Source organism: Rhinolophus hipposideros (genome assembly GCF_964194185.1).
Source record: "Rhinolophus hipposideros genome assembly, chromosome: 6".
Classification (NCBI taxonomy): domain Eukaryota; kingdom Metazoa; phylum Chordata; class Mammalia; order Chiroptera; family Rhinolophidae; genus Rhinolophus; species Rhinolophus hipposideros.
The window spans coordinates 85,109,271-85,126,263 of NC_138052.1; the positions used below are offsets into that span (position 1 = coordinate 85,109,271).

The 16,993-nt window shown below is 54.3% G+C and overlaps 2 protein-coding genes across 7 annotated transcripts; one reads left to right on the forward strand and one right to left on the reverse strand.

Moving 5' to 3' along the window:
- Nucleotides 1-1,479: 1,479 nt before the first annotated feature.
- Nucleotides 1,480-6,904, reverse strand: CNPPD1 (cyclin Pas1/PHO80 domain containing 1). 2 transcript variants are annotated; one of them, XM_081050909.1, is made up of 10 exons: nucleotides 6,754-6,904; nucleotides 6,089-6,326; nucleotides 5,750-5,837; nucleotides 5,204-5,312; nucleotides 4,542-4,623; nucleotides 4,254-4,374; nucleotides 4,040-4,168; nucleotides 3,423-3,484; nucleotides 2,954-3,071; nucleotides 1,480-2,724 (listed from the first exon to the last, which is right to left on the reverse strand). In XM_081050909.1, exons 3-10 carry the CDS (start codon nucleotides 5,816-5,818, stop codon nucleotides 2,170-2,172), a joined length of 1,245 nt encoding a protein of 414 aa, XP_080907035.1. In that variant the 5' UTR covers nucleotides 5,819-5,837; nucleotides 6,089-6,326; nucleotides 6,754-6,904; the 3' UTR covers nucleotides 1,480-2,169. The 2 variants fall into 2 exon arrangements, with proteins under 2 accessions (XP_080907035.1, XP_080907036.1); XM_081050910.1 differs by lacking the exons at nucleotides 6,089-6,326; nucleotides 6,754-6,904 and having other exon boundaries at nucleotides 5,750-6,018.
- A 397-nt stretch (nucleotides 6,905-7,301) lies between these two features.
- RETREG2 (reticulophagy regulator family member 2) lies at nucleotides 7,302-15,255 on the forward strand. 5 transcript variants are annotated; one of them, XM_081050906.1, is made up of 11 exons: nucleotides 7,303-7,698; nucleotides 8,689-8,795; nucleotides 9,494-9,524; nucleotides 9,836-9,971; nucleotides 10,389-10,473; nucleotides 10,772-10,915; nucleotides 11,066-11,160; nucleotides 11,320-11,455; nucleotides 11,703-11,992; nucleotides 13,840-14,008; nucleotides 14,448-15,255. In XM_081050906.1, the coding sequence occupies exons 1-11, from the start codon at nucleotides 7,424-7,426 to the stop codon at nucleotides 14,480-14,482; spliced, it is 1,503 nt and encodes a 500-aa protein (XP_080907032.1). In that variant the 5' UTR covers nucleotides 7,303-7,423; the 3' UTR covers nucleotides 14,483-15,255. The 5 variants fall into 5 exon arrangements, with proteins under 5 accessions (XP_080907033.1, XP_080907032.1, XP_080907031.1 ...); XM_081050907.1 differs by lacking the exon at nucleotides 13,840-14,008 and having other exon boundaries at nucleotides 7,302-7,698; nucleotides 14,448-14,798; XM_081050905.1 differs by lacking the exons at nucleotides 13,840-14,008; nucleotides 14,448-15,255 and adding an exon at nucleotides 12,098-13,177.
- The last annotated feature ends 1,738 nt before the right edge of the window (nucleotides 15,256-16,993 follow it).

Below are 16,993 nucleotides of genomic sequence, written 5' to 3' on the forward strand. Positions count from 1 at the left end.
ACCTGGAGTGGGGAGGAGGTGGGGGTGTCAATGAAGCAGAGCGAAGGAATGAGGGATTTGGGGGAGGACAAGGCCCTTTCACCTTTGCCCAGCTCTTGTGCAAATTCCATCACCCATTAACCCGGGAGCTGTGTTCTAGACCCCTCCCCCAAGAATCACCATTTAGTTCCCGTTCCAGGCTCTGTAAAGCAGGATAGGATGGGTGGAAAGACCTAGAAAATAACCTGGGGAGATTTTAGACTGTATTCCCTCCTCACCACTGCAATTTGGAACCATCAGGAGTACACTGCTGTCCTCAACTCTTTCATGGTCAAGGCCCCAGACTACGTCAAAAGGAAATGCATGGATAATGAATGACATGTTGTCATGCGTGTCATTTATATAATGTCCTCACTGTACTAAATGAGAAATAAAAGTAATTTATAGTAACAGGTATTTCATTACGTGAAAGATTGGGCCCAGCTAAACCAGAAGACAAGAAGTGGTCCAGTCCCCACACCCATGTGCAGAATCACTGTGAATGTGGTGGCTAAGATGCCAACTGACACTGGTGTTTTCCTGGCAACTCATGTACCAGACAGTGCTGCCATTGGTGACCTGTTGCTCCAAAATAATGAACAAGTTCATGGTAAAGAGCTGAACAAAGCAAAGTAAGTTTTAATTTGTATTCCTAGGAAACTGAGTCTTTTTCAAAATGTGCAAAATCAACTTCATGTTTACATGTGAAAAGTTAGTTCTAGACTCCGATAAACAGGCTTTTCATATGTGATCTTTGGCCAGTCGTTCCAGTTTTTGGAATTTTTCCTAATGAGGAGGGTTCTGAGCATTTCAGGATGTCTAGCACCCTGCCCAGTCCAGCTAAATGCCACATAGCATCCCTTCACATTTTTGCGTTAATCAAAAAATGTCCCATGAATTTCCAAAATGCCCACTAGGGGGGCAGTCCCACCCCTGCTGTGGATCTTCTTAAGCAGTCCCAAATACTCTCAGTGCGGCTGCCCAGAGCAGTTTTCCTTCTTCCAATGATGACCTAGCCTTGGACTTCTCCTAATACTATCACGACGTGTCAGACCAGACTGGGAGTCAGGATCGAGATGTATCCTCAGGGTTTGACAAGAAGCTGATGGGGCTCTGCTGGATCCACGGCGTGGCCTCTCTCCACAAGACGTACTTCCGAATCCACAAGGGTGGTGCTCACCCAGAACTTGTGACACACAAGGCCAACACTAGGGATGGTAGAGTCACTATCTGTCCCCCACGGCACCCAAGTCCAACAGCGCTAGTTACTCCCGGGTGCTAGGAGCAGGGACAAAGGAGAGTTTGAAATGGGAGCCTATGACTATCAAATACAGGGAAGTTCTGAGATGGGGCTCAGAGAATAAGTTGCAAGATGATGGGATCAGGAAGTAGGGAGGCTTAGAAGGCAGATATGGGGAAGAAAGGCCTTCCGGCGGCTGTCGCAGAAGGAAGAGTCCAGGCCATGCAACTGAAACTTTATTGAAACCTCAGTTCTACAAAAGCATGAAAAACCCAGATACAAAGCGGCGGCCAGAGAGGCCTGTGAAAAGAACACCCAGGACAGGAACTGGAAGAGAGGGAAGCCCAGGAGCAGGGTACTAAGAGAAGGGTAGAAGACAAAAGGGCAAGGCTGAAGGTCCCAGCAGTCCCTCCTTCAGACTACATCCAAGGGATGGGTGTGGAGGCGACTTCCCACCTCACCCCCCCATAGCTCGGCAGCCCCCACCCTGGCCCTATCCATCCCTGGCTTTCCTGTTTCAGGGACATCACACAGACCCTGGTCAACATTTCCTCCCTCCCCCTTCCTTCTCCCATCTTTACCCTTCCATTCCAGGGAACTCAAAAGCAAAAGTCTAAAAGAGCCCAGGGGAGGTGAAGAAACAGGGGCTTCTCGGTCCATCTGTGACAAGCCCCCGGTCACTGAGTAGAGCTTCCCCTGGCACCATCACTGCCCTGGCCAAGCAGCCAGACACTGAGGTCTAGGAGAGCAAGGACCTTCAGTCCTCCTGCCCCACGACACTTTAGCTCCCTCAGTCAGAAGAACAGGGACCACCAAGGACCCAGAGAGGTAGAGAGGATCTAAATCAAGCATTGCACCTGCAGGATCTCAGGGCCTCCTAAGTCCTGTTAACGTGTTCCCTGGAGCCCTGCCTAGCCTGGGAAAATGAAAGACTTGAGGCGGGCCAGCTCCATGATGCTGAAAAGGGAACATTGCTGGGGCTGTGGGAGCAGAGGGGGCATCGGGCTCCAGGGCCAGGGTGGAGCCAAGCCGTGGGAATGGTACCAGGGGCTGGGGGGCCCAGTGGGGACCGTATGGTTGGGGTGATCACAGGCACGGCAGGTTGGGGAGTCTTTCTGGAGCTTCTGGCAGAAGGGACAGTTATGGAGAAGAGTGGGAGGGGCAGGAGGATCTGGGGGAGGCAATGGGGGGGGAGTCAGTGAGGCCAGAAGACTGCCCCAGAGTGAACGCAGCCCTGCGTCGCCGTCCAGGCAGCTGGAGACATTAGCAGGAGATGGCAGGCACTGTGGCATGGGAGAAGGTATGCAGGGTTCCAAGGGTTCCAAGAGGCACCTGGAGGCCAATCCAAGGTCCGGGGGGCCACGTGGGGGACTGCAGGACAACCCTAAGGACTGGTGTATTACAGCCACCGATGCCACAGCCAGGGCCACACTGCTCACATATGCCATAGTTAATAGGCAGGACAGCTGCAGGAAAGAAGATATGAAAGGTCGATGCCAAATACGCTTCCCCTAAAACCTGCTTCTGACTGTTTTTAACATACCCACCCTTGTCTCTAGAAGCCCAAGTTAGAGCTCTCTGTCACCATGTAACCCCAAACCCCATCTCCTGAGCCTTTCAGCATTTACTTTACATCATCACACCACCCACACAGCAGCCCACACAGGCCTCCTATCCTTCCGGAACCCTCCTTACCTTTGCCAGCTGCTGGCAGAGGGAGCCCAGGACCAGTTGCCAGGTTGGCTGCTCCAGCAGTACACACAGGTCTGTATAGGTGTACCAGCCGCGCCGCCGTCCCTGCTGCTCAGCCACACTATTAGGAGCGGAGAAAAGACAGAGAGTGTCTGCAACTCTCCTGCAGCCGGCCCAGTGGGACCTACCAGGGAACACTGGGGAACTTATTAAACAGACAGATTCCTAGGCTGCCTGTTGATCCAGAAACCGGGGGTGAGACCGAGATCTGTATCTTTGATAAGCTTTACCCACCCTCCCAAAGGTGATTACAAGGAGGGCAGGCAGGTTTGGAAGCCACTACCTTGGGCTAGTCTCTTTCCTGTCTCCTCCCTCCCCCCAGATACACAGACCCTCACCCTTGTCTAGCTCCTATGCTTAGGCCTCAGTCCCCAAGTGCCTCAAGCCCCTCTTCCCAGCTCTTAGAACCTACCAGCTCTCTAGCCAGCTCAGCACCTCAAAGATCTCCCGAGGGTCAGTGTAGAGACGCCAGTCCTGTGGGTATGAAGAGAAGGGCACCAAACCAGGCTCGGACATGAGCCACAGTCGTTCAATAATGCAGCTACTGCAGCAGCAACTACAACCACACTGCAGGTAACACCTCCTTGGTACTACGTGCCATACACTGTTCCAAGAGCTTTTCTGTATTAACTCATTTAATCACCACATACCTGGTTTCACATTACATGCTCCATTAAGGGCAAGGGGAGAAAATAATCCTGCAAATGGTCCATGCCCATAGGGAGCTCAGAGCCTAGGGACAGAAAGTCTGGAAAGCAAATAATCAGAAGGCAGTAAGATAAGCTCTGACTCAGATGGATCCTGTTGGGCCTAGAGGAATGGGGGACCAGCTATGCTCCATCTCTGGCCTCACCACACCAGGAACCCCAAAGGCTGTAGTTAGTACAGAGAGCTAGAAAGGGAAGATACTATAAGGAAAGACACAAGGACAGGCACAAAGAGAAACGAAGAAACAACAGAAGGCTGAGAGAGAAAAGAAACATAAAGATGAGCCAAGGAAACAGAGCAAGCGAGAAAACAGCTACTCACCATGGCATTCAGGAAGCCCCTCTCCAGGGCATTGAGAGTGGGCACTGCCACACCCCCTGCAGCTCCCCATTCATCATTGAAGACCTCCTCCTCCTCCCCTTCATCGTAGAGGTACTTACTGGCCACCATCTGCAGAGGAGCCAGGGGTGGTGTCAGTAGAGTTCACACCGGGCTCCTGGCTCACCAGAGAGATGAAGGGAAGGGGGCACCTTACCATAGAAATCAGGAACAAGTCAGAGGAGGACACATGCTGTAGGTAGTCCGGGTTTCGGTGCCGGAGCCGTTCAATGTACACCAGAGCTAGCATCATAGCACAGGGGGATATGCATGCCTCCCTGGGTGGCGGAAAGGATCAGTAATTAAACCCAACGGTCTTTCAGCTCTTGGAAAATTAACTCTTATGCTCATCCCTGTATCTTTCCATCTTCTCTTCAGAGATAACCATTTTCTCCTCTCTAGGGTCCAAACACTCTCATCCTGTCCCCCTCAACTCCAGGCTCACCGGGATACGTGGGCTACGTATTTCTTCTGGAGTCGGCGAATAGGGCTGGGCGCTGCCTTCTGGAGCAGTTCCACAGCAATGTCTGCAGGGGGCAGAAGGAAGACAGAGTAAGCAAACACCTCCCCGGCCATGCCCCTCCCACCCCCACACACACACAGACACACACTCGGCCCCATTACTATCAGGGAAGACCCAGATCTACATTATCTGAGGCTTTGGAGACAGGACTATAGTAGCAAAATACAGATCAAATTCTCCCACACAGACAAAAAGCCCGTCCCAAGTTTGAATTCCAGCTTCTTCCAGCAGGAAGGTTTATTTCCCTGTCACCTAAAATTATTTAGGTTTGTTTCCCACTCTTTCTCACTTGAGAAATATGCTTTATTTGGGAAACCTATGGTGAATATTCTTAGAAAATTAACAGTTTCTGGTATGCAAATCAAGAGTGACACTGAGTTGTAAGATAACAATGTATTTTCTACTCCTTTGAGCTAAAAAAAAAAAAAAAAAGTGAAATATAAACCCAGTTCTATTTATACCAGGTACCAACGAGCTAGGTAGCTGGAAAGTCAGGGCAGCCCCTGGGGCACACCTGGAGTCATTTCGGTGCCCACTGACAACCCCATTTGCACACTCTCACTCGCAACCTCAGGCGGGCGAACCTGCCATGGGGCTGGAGAGCTCCTCCAGGTTACAGTCCGCTTCCCATTCCCAGCCATAGTAGAGTCTTCTTCGGATCCGGGCACTCAGCTTCTGGTGTCCTGGGAGGAACTGAAACAGGGCAGGAGGGTGGTGGAGGGTGAAGGGCAGGGAAGGGTAGGACGGAGACCTGGCTCCGGGCTAGCAGGGGGTGCGCGGCCCAGGCCCGCCTCACAGCTAGTGGGTCGGTGCCCCACCATCCCCGCGTTCTCTGGATGGTTTGCCAATGGCAGCTTGTCCACAGGGGTGGAATCCTCCTCCACGGAGGGCTCCCCAGGAGAGATTCCCCGAGAAGGGCCCTGGCTGGCCACCCCTACCGCCAGTGCTATACCCCGAGGCTCTCCCCCAAGGCCTAGCCGCCGGGGCCTCGAGTAGGCACGGCCGGAGTGGCTGCCTGCCGCTCCCGGGCCGACCGTCAGGCGAGCTCGCGGTCCCGCCCGGCCCAGAGGGGAGCGCCCGGGGTCCCGTTTCAGGGCGCGAGGCTGGGGAGGGGAGGGCCGCACGCTCACCGAGAAGTCCTGGAAGCCGGTGAGGGAGAAGGTGCCTTCTTCGTCCAGCAGGAGCCCGGCTAAGTCCATTGCGCCGACAGCCGCAGCCCTGCGAAGGGGGAAGGGAAGGGAACGAGTTGCGAGCAGGGCGCGGAGCCGTGTCTGCCCTCCGGTCCACCTGCCCGCCGGCCTCCCAGACGCGGGCCACCGCCCTCGCCAGCGCCGCCCCCTCCGCTCGCGCCAGCGGCGGCAGGCGGGGCCGAGGCGGGCGGGCGCCTCTTCCTGTTCCGCCGCGGGCTGCCTGGCCCCCGGATTGAGGCTCGGAGCTCGGGGCGGAGGCCCGCGGGCCGGGGCGCTCACCTCGCGCGGTGCAGAGGAGACCGGGCTGCGAGGCGAGCAGGGGGCCAGTGCCGCGCCGCGCCGCGCGTCTGCCGGGCGTTTACGAGCCGCGGCGGTGTCGCCAGCGAGTCAGCGTTGGGCACTTCCTGCCGCCGCCTGGGCCAAGCCACGGCCCCTACAGCCGGGAAGGAGCCGGGCTCCCAATCCTGGGCGCCCTGAGCCGGTCAGGTCACGGAGCTGAGTCCCAGCGTGCCCTCGTCTGAGAAATGGGGACAATTCCTTAGGGGGCCATGCCGCACAGAAGATGGACGAAGCCTGCTGACTTTTCGTACCAGTAAAAATGTTAATGTGCGTGAAACAAAAACGCAGGAGAGTTGCTTCCAACTGGTTTTTAAAGGGGGATATGCACACACAGCAGCGTACATTTAAAAACGTGGGAAAGGATGCACGAGAAACTTAATGGTGGGTGACCTGTGGACAAGGGAGCAGGGGAACTTACTTTTGCTGTATACCTTTCAGTGTACTTTTGAACTTAAAATCTAAATATGTATTTTGTAGGGTTATCGCAGAGATGAAGTGATTCAAGAGACTATAAAGCGCCTAGTACGTTGTGAGCCTCAATAAATGGTGTTAACACGCCCCCCCCCCCGCGCACTCAAGGTTTTGGGTTTTATTTTTAAACTCACCTCCTGACCACAATCTTGCTTTGAGCAAGGGACTGGAAGGAGTTTCGACATGTGAAGGGAAAGTTTACTGAAAGAGACCGGGAGGAAATAAACTTTTTGAGTTGGTGAAGCTGTTTTGGAGTCCGTCGGGTCACGTGCTGGGGTTTGTTTCTCCTCGGGAGGGAAGTGGGAGGACCAGCACAACGAGGGTGTAGGAAAGGGGCGTCCGCCGCCCTGCCAGAGCAGGAGCAGATCCTACGGGGATTCTGGGCACCCTTCCTGCCTCTTCCGCCCGCTTCACACGGAATACCATGCCAGCTCCAGACTCCCTGGCCGCCCTGCCTACACAGAGAAGACGGGCTGGGGTGGGCAAACGCGTAAACACAGTCCTTAGGTCAGGCAGAGCCAGACACCGCCCGGCCCCGGACATGGGGTCACCACTCCAGGAGCCCAAACAAACCCGTCGAAGACCTGGGGCACCGGCAGCCGGTGGCGCGCAGGCGCGGGCGGCCCCATCCCCGCGGTTAGGGCGCGTCACGTGACGGGCCCGTCGCCCCGCTGTCACGTGACGCCCGTCCGCGGCCTCCGCGGCGCTCACCGCGGCTTGCGCCGTCTTCCGCCTGACGCGCCCCCGGCGGCGGCCGCGCCGCCCTGGCTCCTCGCGGGCTCGGGCGCCGGCTGCGGCGGGGCTATGGCGAGCGGCGGTGGCGGGGGTAGCACCGGCGCGGCTGGGGGCGCCGGGCTGGGCCTGAGCCTCGGCCTGGGCCTGAGCTTCGGCATGGGTGAGGCCACCGGCGAGGCGGAGGAGGAGACGGCCACGGCCGAGGCGGTGGGACGCCTGGCCACGACGCTGTGGCTGCGCCTCCGCGGCTGGGAGACGGTGCTGGCGGCCGCACAGCGGCTGCTGGTGTGGGAGAAGCCGCTGCACAGCCTGGTCACGGCGGCCGCGCTCAACGGCCTCTTCTGGTAACGGCCGCGGAGAGGGGCGGGGCCGGGCTGCGCGGGGAGAGCTGGGGCCGGGGGGGCCGGGGGGCCGGGGGGCCGGGGGCCGGGGGGCCGGGGGGTCGGGGGGCCGGAGGGGCCGGGGGGCCGGGGGGCCGGGGGCCGGAGGGTCGGGGGCCGGAGGGGCCGGGGGGGGGCCGGGGGCCGGGGGGTCGGGGGGGCCGGGGGGTCGGGGGGGCCGGGGGGCCGGGGGTCGGAGGGGCCGGGGGGTCGGAGGGGCCGGGGGGTCGGGGGGCCGGGGGGCCGGGGGGGCCGGGGGACCGGGGGGGCCGGGGACCGGGGGGGCCGGGGGGTCGGGGGGCCGGGGGGCCGGGGGGGCCGGGGGACCGGGGGGGCCGGGGACCGGGGGGGCCGGGGGGTCGGGGGGCCGGGGGGTCGGGGGGCCGGGGGGCCGGGGACCGGGGGGGCCGGGGGACCGGGGGGGCCGGGGGGCCGGGGGTCGGGGGGGCCGGGGGGCCGGGGGCCGGGGGGCCGGGGGTCGGGGGGGCCGGGGGGCCGGGGGGCCGGGCTGCGCGGGGAGAGCTTGGGCCGGAGGGGCCGGGGGCCGGAGGGGCCGGAGGGGCCGGGAGCCGGGGGGGCCGGGGGGCCGGGGGCCGGGGGGCCGGAGGGGCCGGGGGGCCGGGGGGGCCGGAGGGGCCGGGGGGGCCGGAGGGGCCGGGGAGCCGGGGGCCGGAGGGGCCGGGGGGCCGGAGGGGCCGCGGGGCCGGGGGTCGGAGGGGCGGGTGGGGGCCGGGGTACCCTTCCTCTTTTCTGGGGTTGACACTTGCCCTAGGGAATGACCCATCCCCAGGTTTTAAACACTTGTCCGCCCGGGTCGCTCCAGTCCTCTCTCCTCGGGTCTCGAGTTAGGCCTGGAGGTTCCCGTCCCCCCATCAGTGGGCGCTTTTCCGCCTTTTGCGATGGCTGCGGGGGCCTCGCACCCACTCACCGCGGAGGCGCCTGTCTCTCCCTAAGGTTGCTGTCGTCGTCGTCCCTCCGGCCTTTCTTCCTGCTCAGCATCTCACTTCTGGCCTATTTTCTGCTGGATCTTTGGCAGCCCCGCTTCCTCCCCGACTTCTCAGGTGAGCGTTCCTCCCCGGTTCAGCCAGCCCGCGCGCACTCGCGCACTCGCCCCGTGGCTGACCCCGCCAGCTGTGTTGACTGGTGAGGGCACTGCACCGCAGGCCACCGGCCTCGCCGTCACCACCACCCCCCAGTTAGGAAACTGACAATTGCCCCTTTTCTCCAATGTATTGTTAGTCTTGAGTGTGGTAGCCAAGACTGTGGACTCCGCAGCCGGATTGCCTGTTTTCCATTGCCTGCTCAGCCATTTACCATGTGTGCGACCTTGTAAAAGCCAGGCAGTCTCTGTTTGCCTCAATTTCCTCATCTATAAAACAGGGATGGTAGAACTTAACTTCTTTAGGAGGTGGAGATTAACACCTTATGCTTATGTAGAGCTTCACATGTGATAGGAATGATCTAAATGTCCGCTTTTATTGTTGTATTTCTTGTTATTCATGTATTCAGAGGCTTTGGGGAGCAACTAGGTGCCAGGCTATGTGTGAGTTGCTTGGGATATAAACCTGGTAAAATGTGGTTCCTGTGTTTGAAAAGGGTAAACTGTAATAAAGAAGAAGACAGACATACAAATGCTAAACACTGTGCAGTTGGTATCAGAAGAAAGTGCTCTGGGACCACAGAGGGGGAGCAACTATGTCTGCCTCGGGAAGGGTCTCCCAGGACCACTCAGTAACTTGTCCCCCTCCTCTCTCCATAGCATCGTCCCCAGAGGAGCCACACTCTTACAGGTGAGTGCAGGCCACTCTTGCTTTACTGCCAATGTCACTATGGTGTGGCAGCATGGCTGCTTCTGTAGACACAGACCTCAGCATAGTGAATGGACAGGTAATGAGATTGTGTAGGTGTTTGTGTGCCTGCTCCTTTGGGGGCAGAGGGTTGGGAGCTCTGGGCTTTCTTCCCAGCGTCAGGATACCCTCCCTTTGGGAGGTGGGGTTGTCCATTTGCTTAGACTGAAGATCTCATTGGCCTTCTCAGAGGGATTTGAGTGCTTAGGAAGCTGGTGTCTGAGGCCTCTAGGGGTCATGTCATGTCTCCCCAGTGAGGGTGCGGGGTCAGGCGCCCGGCCGCACCTGCTGAGTGTGCCCGAGTTGTGCAGATACCTGGCTGAGAGCTGGCTCACCTTCCAGATTCACCTGCAGGAGCTGCTGCAGTACAAGAGGCAGAATCCAGCTCAGGTAAATTCCCCCATGTCATACACTAGTTCTCAGCACTGTGGGGAAGTAGAGATGGGGGGATGGGAAGGAGTGACGTGAATTCCCTCTCTGGAGACTGAAGCAAGAGGCCTGGTGCCTTCTTGAGGCAACCTTCACAGCTAGTAAACTGGTAGAGCAGGCGACAGTCTCACCTTAGGGAATAAGCTTCTGGTGTTCTGACATTGTTTCCTGCCAAGGCAGACGGACCAGTTTGAATTAGGTATTTGGTGGTTTCCATTGCACACTGTCTGGTCTTGGGCATTCTCCTGACTGGACCGGATCACCGCATTCCTAGAGGGTATACCACTGCTTCCATCAGCTGAGCAGGAGTTTCTGACCCAGATGAGTAGGGTGCACCCCACACCCCACAGTTCTTAGATCCTGTGCTCTTCTCTGCAGTTCTGTGCTCGAGTCTGCTCCGGCTGTGCTGTGTTGGCTGTGCTGGGACACTATGTCCCAGGGATTATGATTTCCTACATTGTCTGTGAGTAGGGTCTAACCCCGCCCTTCCCAAAGTCCTCTCCTTGTCTTCTGTCCCTGGACTGACCTAGGGGGAGGACTGTGCTCTCTCTCTGCTCAGTTACCCATGTACGGAGCTCTCCAGGGGATGCTGTAGGATTAGTGACGATGGAAGGGTCATCTGGGGAGAAGGGCAGTGGATGTGGAGGGACGAGGTTGGCACCGCCTTAGGAAAGGACCTCATCTTCCTTCAGCCCTTTCTGTGTAAATAAGGGCCCTTAGGAAATGGGCACAGGGAGCTCAGGGCCTGCTCTCACCCCCAGTGCTGAGTATCCTGCTGTGGCCCCTGGTGGTTTATCACGAACTGATCCAAAGGATGTACACGCGCCTCGAGCCCCTGCTCATGCAGTTGGACTACAGCATGAAGGCGGAAGCTGAGGCTCTGCACCACAAACACGACAAGCGGAGTAAGGGCTCCTGTCACCGGGGGCGGGGGAGGGCCTTGGCTTACGGCTTGTGAAACACTCTGTAATTAGATACTTCCCAGTCCCTTGGTCACGTTTGTCGCCCACCGCTGTCCCTGCTTGGTCACCTCCCTGCTGCTCTTGCTTCTCTAGAGCGGCAAGGGAAGAACGTACCCCCCGGAGGTGATGAACCACTGGCGGAGACAGAGAGCGAAAGCGAAACAGAACTGGCTGGCTTCTCCCCAGTGGTGAGATCCAAGGGAGATGGGGTGTCAAGTAGGAGGCTGGGGGGACCTGCTTTAGAGTAGCCACCTCTCAGGGGGATGGGAGTCAGCGGGGAGGGTACTCCTAGGAAATTGGACCTCTCGTTCCCCTCACCTGTCGTGTTCATCCTGCTTCTCCTATAGGTGGATGTGAAGAAAACAGCACTGGCTTTGGCCATTACAGACTCAGAGCTGTCAGATGAGGAGGCATCTATCTTGGAGAGTGGTGGCTTCTCTGTATCCCGGGCCACAACTCCACAACTGACTGATGTCTCGGAGGGTATGGAAAGCCCTTTGCCCCACCCGATCTTCCTGTTCCCTGTCATAGAATGCTGGCTGTGCTCTGATTATTTCCCCCATGTTTTCTTTGGGGAACTGATCCTCTGATTCTACTCTTAAGCTCCTGAAAGACCTTAACATCTAAGGCCTGGCCCACAATGCATATCCTGAGTTCTCATCCTTGAACATACTGGCCTATTGTGGCCATTCAGAACAGCAAGCCATTCCTAACCCTGTTTTCTGCACAGATTTGGACCAACAGAGCCTGCCAAGTGAGCCGGAGGAGGCCCTGAGCCGGGAGCTGGGGGAGGGAGAGGAGACAGAGCTGGCCCCTCCTGGAGACCTGCTGGGCCCCCCTCAGGCCCTGTCAAGGCAAGACCTGGACTCGGAGGAGGAAGGAGTGGCAGCCAAGGAGACCTTGCTTCGGCTCTCGTCCCCCCTTCACTTTGTGAACACACACTTCAATGGGGCAAGCTCTCCCGCAGATGAAGTGAAGCTTTCCCCCAGAGGACCAGTGGAGACACTGAGCCCAGAGGCAGTGAGTGGTAACCCCACCACTCCCTCCACCACCCTGCCACCCCTCCTTTGCCTTGTTGAAAGTGACCCAGTCCCTTCTCCCTCAGTGCTCCCACCTCTTCCCCAGGACTCACCCCAACCCCTGCCGACCCCTAAGGAAGAGGAGGCACTCACCACTGAGGACTTCGAGTTGCTGGATCAGGGGGAGCTGGAGCAGCTGAATGCAGAGCTGGGGTTGGGGCCAGAGACACCCCCAAAGCCCCCTGATGCTCCACCCCAAGGGCCCAACACCCTTTCTGTGGTACAGTCAGACCAAGAGGCTCAGGCCCTGGCAGAGCCATGAGCCATGGAAGGAATGGCAGGCACAGTGGGGCTTTCTGGCTAGAGGTGTCAGTGTTTCCTCCTTTCCCTACTGTGGGGAAGGCAATACGTGGGGCAGCTGGCTGTCAGATGGGAGCCAGTCCACCCTCTGCCTGCCTGCCTGCTGTCCCGGGCCTGGTACAGTACCTGGGATCGGTTTTAAGCTTGTAAATAATTTTACATTTGGGTTGGTGGATGTGAACAGGACTAGGGAAGTCCTTCCCACAGCCTGCACTTGCCTCCCCGCCTCATCTCTATTCTCATTCCACTCTGTCCCAAGCCCTAGTGGACTGTCCCTTTCTTCTTCCTCCTATCCTCAGGGACCTATGCTGCTCTGTCCTCGTGTCCCACTTGATTGTTTAGTTCAGGCACTTTATAATTTTTCTCTTCTATCCTGTGCTCCTCTACTTGATTTCCCTGCTGTGTGATTTCCCTGTCCTTAGCAGCTCAGTCCCCACTCTGCCAGCGCCTCCTTCCATGGCTACACTTTAGAGAGGCTCCTGTCGGGGAGGTACAGATTAAACCTGGGCTGGCGGCTCAGGCCCATAGGGGAGCACTTAGGTCACTGTAGCCCGTCAGCTTCCACTGCACCTTTGGCCTAGTTCGTCCCAGTCGTTCATGACAGGCAGAGCAGGGATCCCACAGCACACACACCAGCACTGCGTCAGTGAGCAGGAGCTCTGTCTGATCAGAGTGAGGTCCTCTCTCACTATCCCAGGGAAGAATGAGGAGACGTGTTCCTCCAGGCCAGGGCTACTTCACGTGTGGGTCCCTCCTAGGGTCAGGAAGTGGACAGTCACGTCTGTGCAGGTGTTGACTGGAAAAATAAAGTGCTGATTGGCTAGAACTGCTGCCTGCCTGCCTGCCTCACTGTGCTCTGCCCCCCTTACCCCTTCTTTGTCCCCCATCTTGCTCCTGGCTATTTATTTACCTGGTGCAAAACAAGGCCAGAAGCAAGATAGGGACCCTGACAGCCCTGACTTGCTCTTAGCCATCTTCCCTGACAGTGTGATGTGTTCAGTGAGATTTAGCATGTGTGAATAAAGTGTACGCCGGAGGAAATTGCCTCGTCTTCCCAATCAATAGGAATTTGGGATTATAACCATCGTTTTATACTGTGTTGCCCACACCCTTAACACTGCCTTAAGTCCTTAACCCATCTACATGCTAACAACTTGCTCAGCTCTGATTTATCTATGCTGGAGGAACCAAACAAGCAGGACCTATACCTGTATCTAAACTGACTTCAGGCCAAGGAACGCTAAAGTAATAGTACCTAACACTAACTGAATGCATAATATGTGCTTGGCACTCTTCTAAGTGATTTACACTTGCTGACTCGTTTTTTCCTCACAACCCTGAGATATATACTGCTATTAACTCCACTTTGCAGACAGGTTAATGTTCCTTAAGGCCAGAGTCCTAGTAAATAGTAGAGCCAGCATCCAAACCCGAAGCAGTTTGGCTCCAGCAATCACACTGGAACAGGAAGCCCCTGTCCATTAACAGGGCACAGATGGGAAGATGCTCAAGGACATGGAACTAGAGAACCAATCTAGTATCCCGGCTTCACAAAGAATGGATGCAGTAATCCTTGCCCTTTGGGGAGGAAACACAGGAAGCTCAGAACTAAGCGGACGGCCGCCTTTGAGTTCACGTCCTCGCCCTTCAGCTGGAGGTACCATGTGGCAATTCTGTCTTGACTTTTTGAGGTTGACTTCTATGCCACACCTCTCCTAAGGATTGAGAAATTTTTTCTGTCCATTTGTTTCACATTTGCCTAAGACACAATCTTTTAGAGTTGATTGAGGCCCTGTTGACTGCCACTGAAAGAACATTAACTTTTAATCATTTAGAGATTTCAGAAGAAAAAAACGGTTCAAGAAACAGGCAATTCCAAAAAACAAAAAAAAAGATTATCAATCAGGAAGACAATGGCTGCCATATGCCCCATCTTTAATCCATTTTTTTGTTGAAATTTGAAGATAGAGCCAGAAGCCTGTAGTTAGATCAAAACATTCACCATAGGTTTGGAGTTCATGGGGGTCCATTTTGAGGTTCACCGTGGTCTGATGGTTGTTACATGTTTGTCTACAGTTTTCTTTTTTTTAAATCAGGTGCCCTGGCTCTTTCCTGCCCCGAGGTGAAATGAACAAGAAGAAAAAGCTTTTCATATGAGTGAAAGAGAAATGTGAAAATGACAATTGGACTAAACAAAAATCAATTAGAAGTACAGGCTGTGCCTGACCACGGCTCTGTACACCGGAAGCTAAACAATAATGAATGCCAACTATAATTTTATATATAGAATGTGATGGCTTGGTGCGAGGTCGGAGGGATACTGGATGGGGGATGGGGGGGTCCACAGTGTGAGGGATATAAATGGTGAACATCTAAGTATTACCTTGTCTTGTGCACCTGAAACTAATAGAAATAAAAAAATAATAATGTATAGTAAGCAAAAATGTAAAAAAAAAAAAAAAAAGATAAACTGAGATATACTCATAAAAAAAAAGTACCGGCTTGGGGGGAGAAGAGTTGGTTACATGTTTACGTTGCGGGGAGGCCTGTGTACTTTAGTTAACTATACATTGTAACAGCTAATAGTGTAATGTGGCTGCTCATAAACTTCATTTTAGGCTATATTATTGGGTATATAGTCTCCCAAACAGGAAGATAATACTGTCGTGTTGTGTACTATGCACACGTTAGAACACTGCTTGTGGACAGGTTGACACATTGCAGTGCGCCCAGGAGAGGATCGCCAGAGGTGAAGGCTGAATGAAAATCATCACATGGGGAACTGTTGAAGGAACTGAGAATGTTTAAGCCAACAAGAGTGGAGTCACATTAGCTGCCTTCAAATTTTGAAGGGTTATGTGTAGGATTGCAGAGGGCAGAAATTAAATACTTGAAAAGAGATTGATAAGTAGTGCTACGCGGAATTTGTTTTCCTGACTAAGGGATATTGCAAAACAGATTTAAATGATCTTTAAAATTGCAAAGCTCAAGTACAGAGATTCTAAGAATTGTTCATTCCATCGTGGAAGGACAATATATCACCATGTTTTGCTTTTAGTGTCCAACTAAAGTATCCTTGGGCTTCCTCTACGTGCTCCCTTAAACGCTGGTGTTCCGTTACGTCTGTCACTGGCTCACTTTTCTTTGCATTCTACCTGGGCAATTTCACATATTCACCTGTTTAGTTTCCACTCAGGCATATGCTGATGACTTCCAAATCTTAGCTCCTTTCCCAGGCATTTCCCCTGAATGCTCCATGGGTACCTTCCACTCAACTGCACACGTCCTTTTTCACAGTACACGCCACGCCTCATCTCCCTAAACAGATAGGCTTTTTCTGTATTCGCCATCTTGCTTGTTGGCACCATCAACTATGACGGCCAACTTCCTCCTCATCCCACACCCAGCCAATCACCAGTTGGCTAATTTGATATCCAAATTATTTCTTGATTCTGTCACCTCCATGACAGCCCTGATTCACACCCTCCTCATCTCTCACCTAGCCCACTGTGACAGTTTCCCTATCCATACTCCTGTCCCTCACCGAAATTCATGCCCTACAAAATGGCTAGATTATTTAAAAAATACAAATTCGATGACCTTTCTGCTATTTAATATTCATCAAAGGCTCTCCTACAAGACAGCAACCAAGCTCGCTGATGTGGTTAAAAAGCCTGAGGTCTGCCCCTGCCCTGTCTTGCTCTTTACACTACAGCACCAACCCAAACAGCTTGTCTTTCTCTGCTCAGCTGTGTTGCCCTCCCCCACCCCTGCCTACATACACACTTCTGCTTTTCAAACACTTCACTTGTCTTTTAAGATGTGCTCCAGGCCACACCTCATCTACAAAGTCTTCTCTGATGTCCCATGTCACGGGCTCATATGAGACCTGCTCTCCTAGTGCTCCTTCAGTATACTTCTATGTTTTCCACATATCACATAGAATCTTCATTCTCTCTATGTAAGTATAGGATATGGAGTATATAGATACATGTGTATGTGTATAGTTCCCACTATACTTTCTCTTGAGGGCAGGGACTATGTCTGAACCATCAGAATATTCCCAGAGCCCAGCACATGCCTGTCACATAGTAGACGTTCAATACATGAATGTTGGACTAAACTGGTATACTGGAATCCTAAGTATTAGAGCAGCCGATGTCAATAGACTTTGGTGGTTGGTACATATCTGTTGAAGGTAAATATCTTGCCTTTGTTTGTTATTGTTCTAGAGTGGGTGGTAGCTAAGTTTAAATAACCCACCCACAGACTTGTGAGCTCTTCGTTCCTGGACTAGGTTAAAGGCAATGAAAATGGTCTAGATTTGGAGGTTTGTATTTGCCGGTTTTGGGAGCTAGAGGCTTTTCTGAATTTAAGGTAAGATTGCCCAACCAGCTTGATCTTCTGTGATTGCATCAAATTATCATATTATTTCAAAAACAATTTTGACCAAACTATTCAGACTCAACTAGATATTTTGATCAAAATAACCAATTACGTGTATTAGGGCTTGCTTGAAAAAAATATGACTCTGCAGAAATGGAATAAGGTTAAAAGAAGTCTGTGTTTTTTTTTCTTTTTAAGTATAAAAAGTGAGTTGACTCAAAATATCAATTTCATGAAAGATAATGAAAAGCTGAGG

What these genes read in the sequence shown, in the direction of transcription:
- CNPPD1 (XM_081050909.1), bottom strand. Translation starts at nt 5,818, where the DNA reads ATGGACTTAGCCGGGCTCCTGCTGGACGAAGAAGGCACCTTCTCCCTC. An exon ending in CCGGCTTCCAGGACTTCTCG is followed by an intron (nt 5,313 to 5,749) that starts GTGAGCGTGCGG and finishes GCCCTGTTTCAG; the next exon opens with TTCCTCCCAGGACACCAGAA. An exon ending in ACTTGTTCCTGATTTCTATG is followed by an intron (nt 4,169 to 4,253) that starts GTAAGGTGCCCC and finishes GCTCCTCTGCAG; the next exon opens with ATGGTGGCCAGTAAGTACCT.
- RETREG2 (XM_081050904.1), top strand. Translation starts at nt 7,424, where the DNA reads ATGGCGAGCGGCGGTGGCGGGGGTAGCACCGGCGCGGCTGGGGGCGCC. An exon ending in CTTCCTCCCCGACTTCTCAG is followed by an intron (nt 8,796 to 9,493) that starts GTGAGCGTTCCT and finishes CTCTCTCCATAG; the next exon opens with CATCGTCCCCAGAGGAGCCA. An exon ending in TATGATTTCCTACATTGTCT is followed by an intron (nt 10,474 to 10,771) that starts GTGAGTAGGGTC and finishes TCTCACCCCCAG; the next exon opens with TGCTGAGTATCCTGCTGTGG.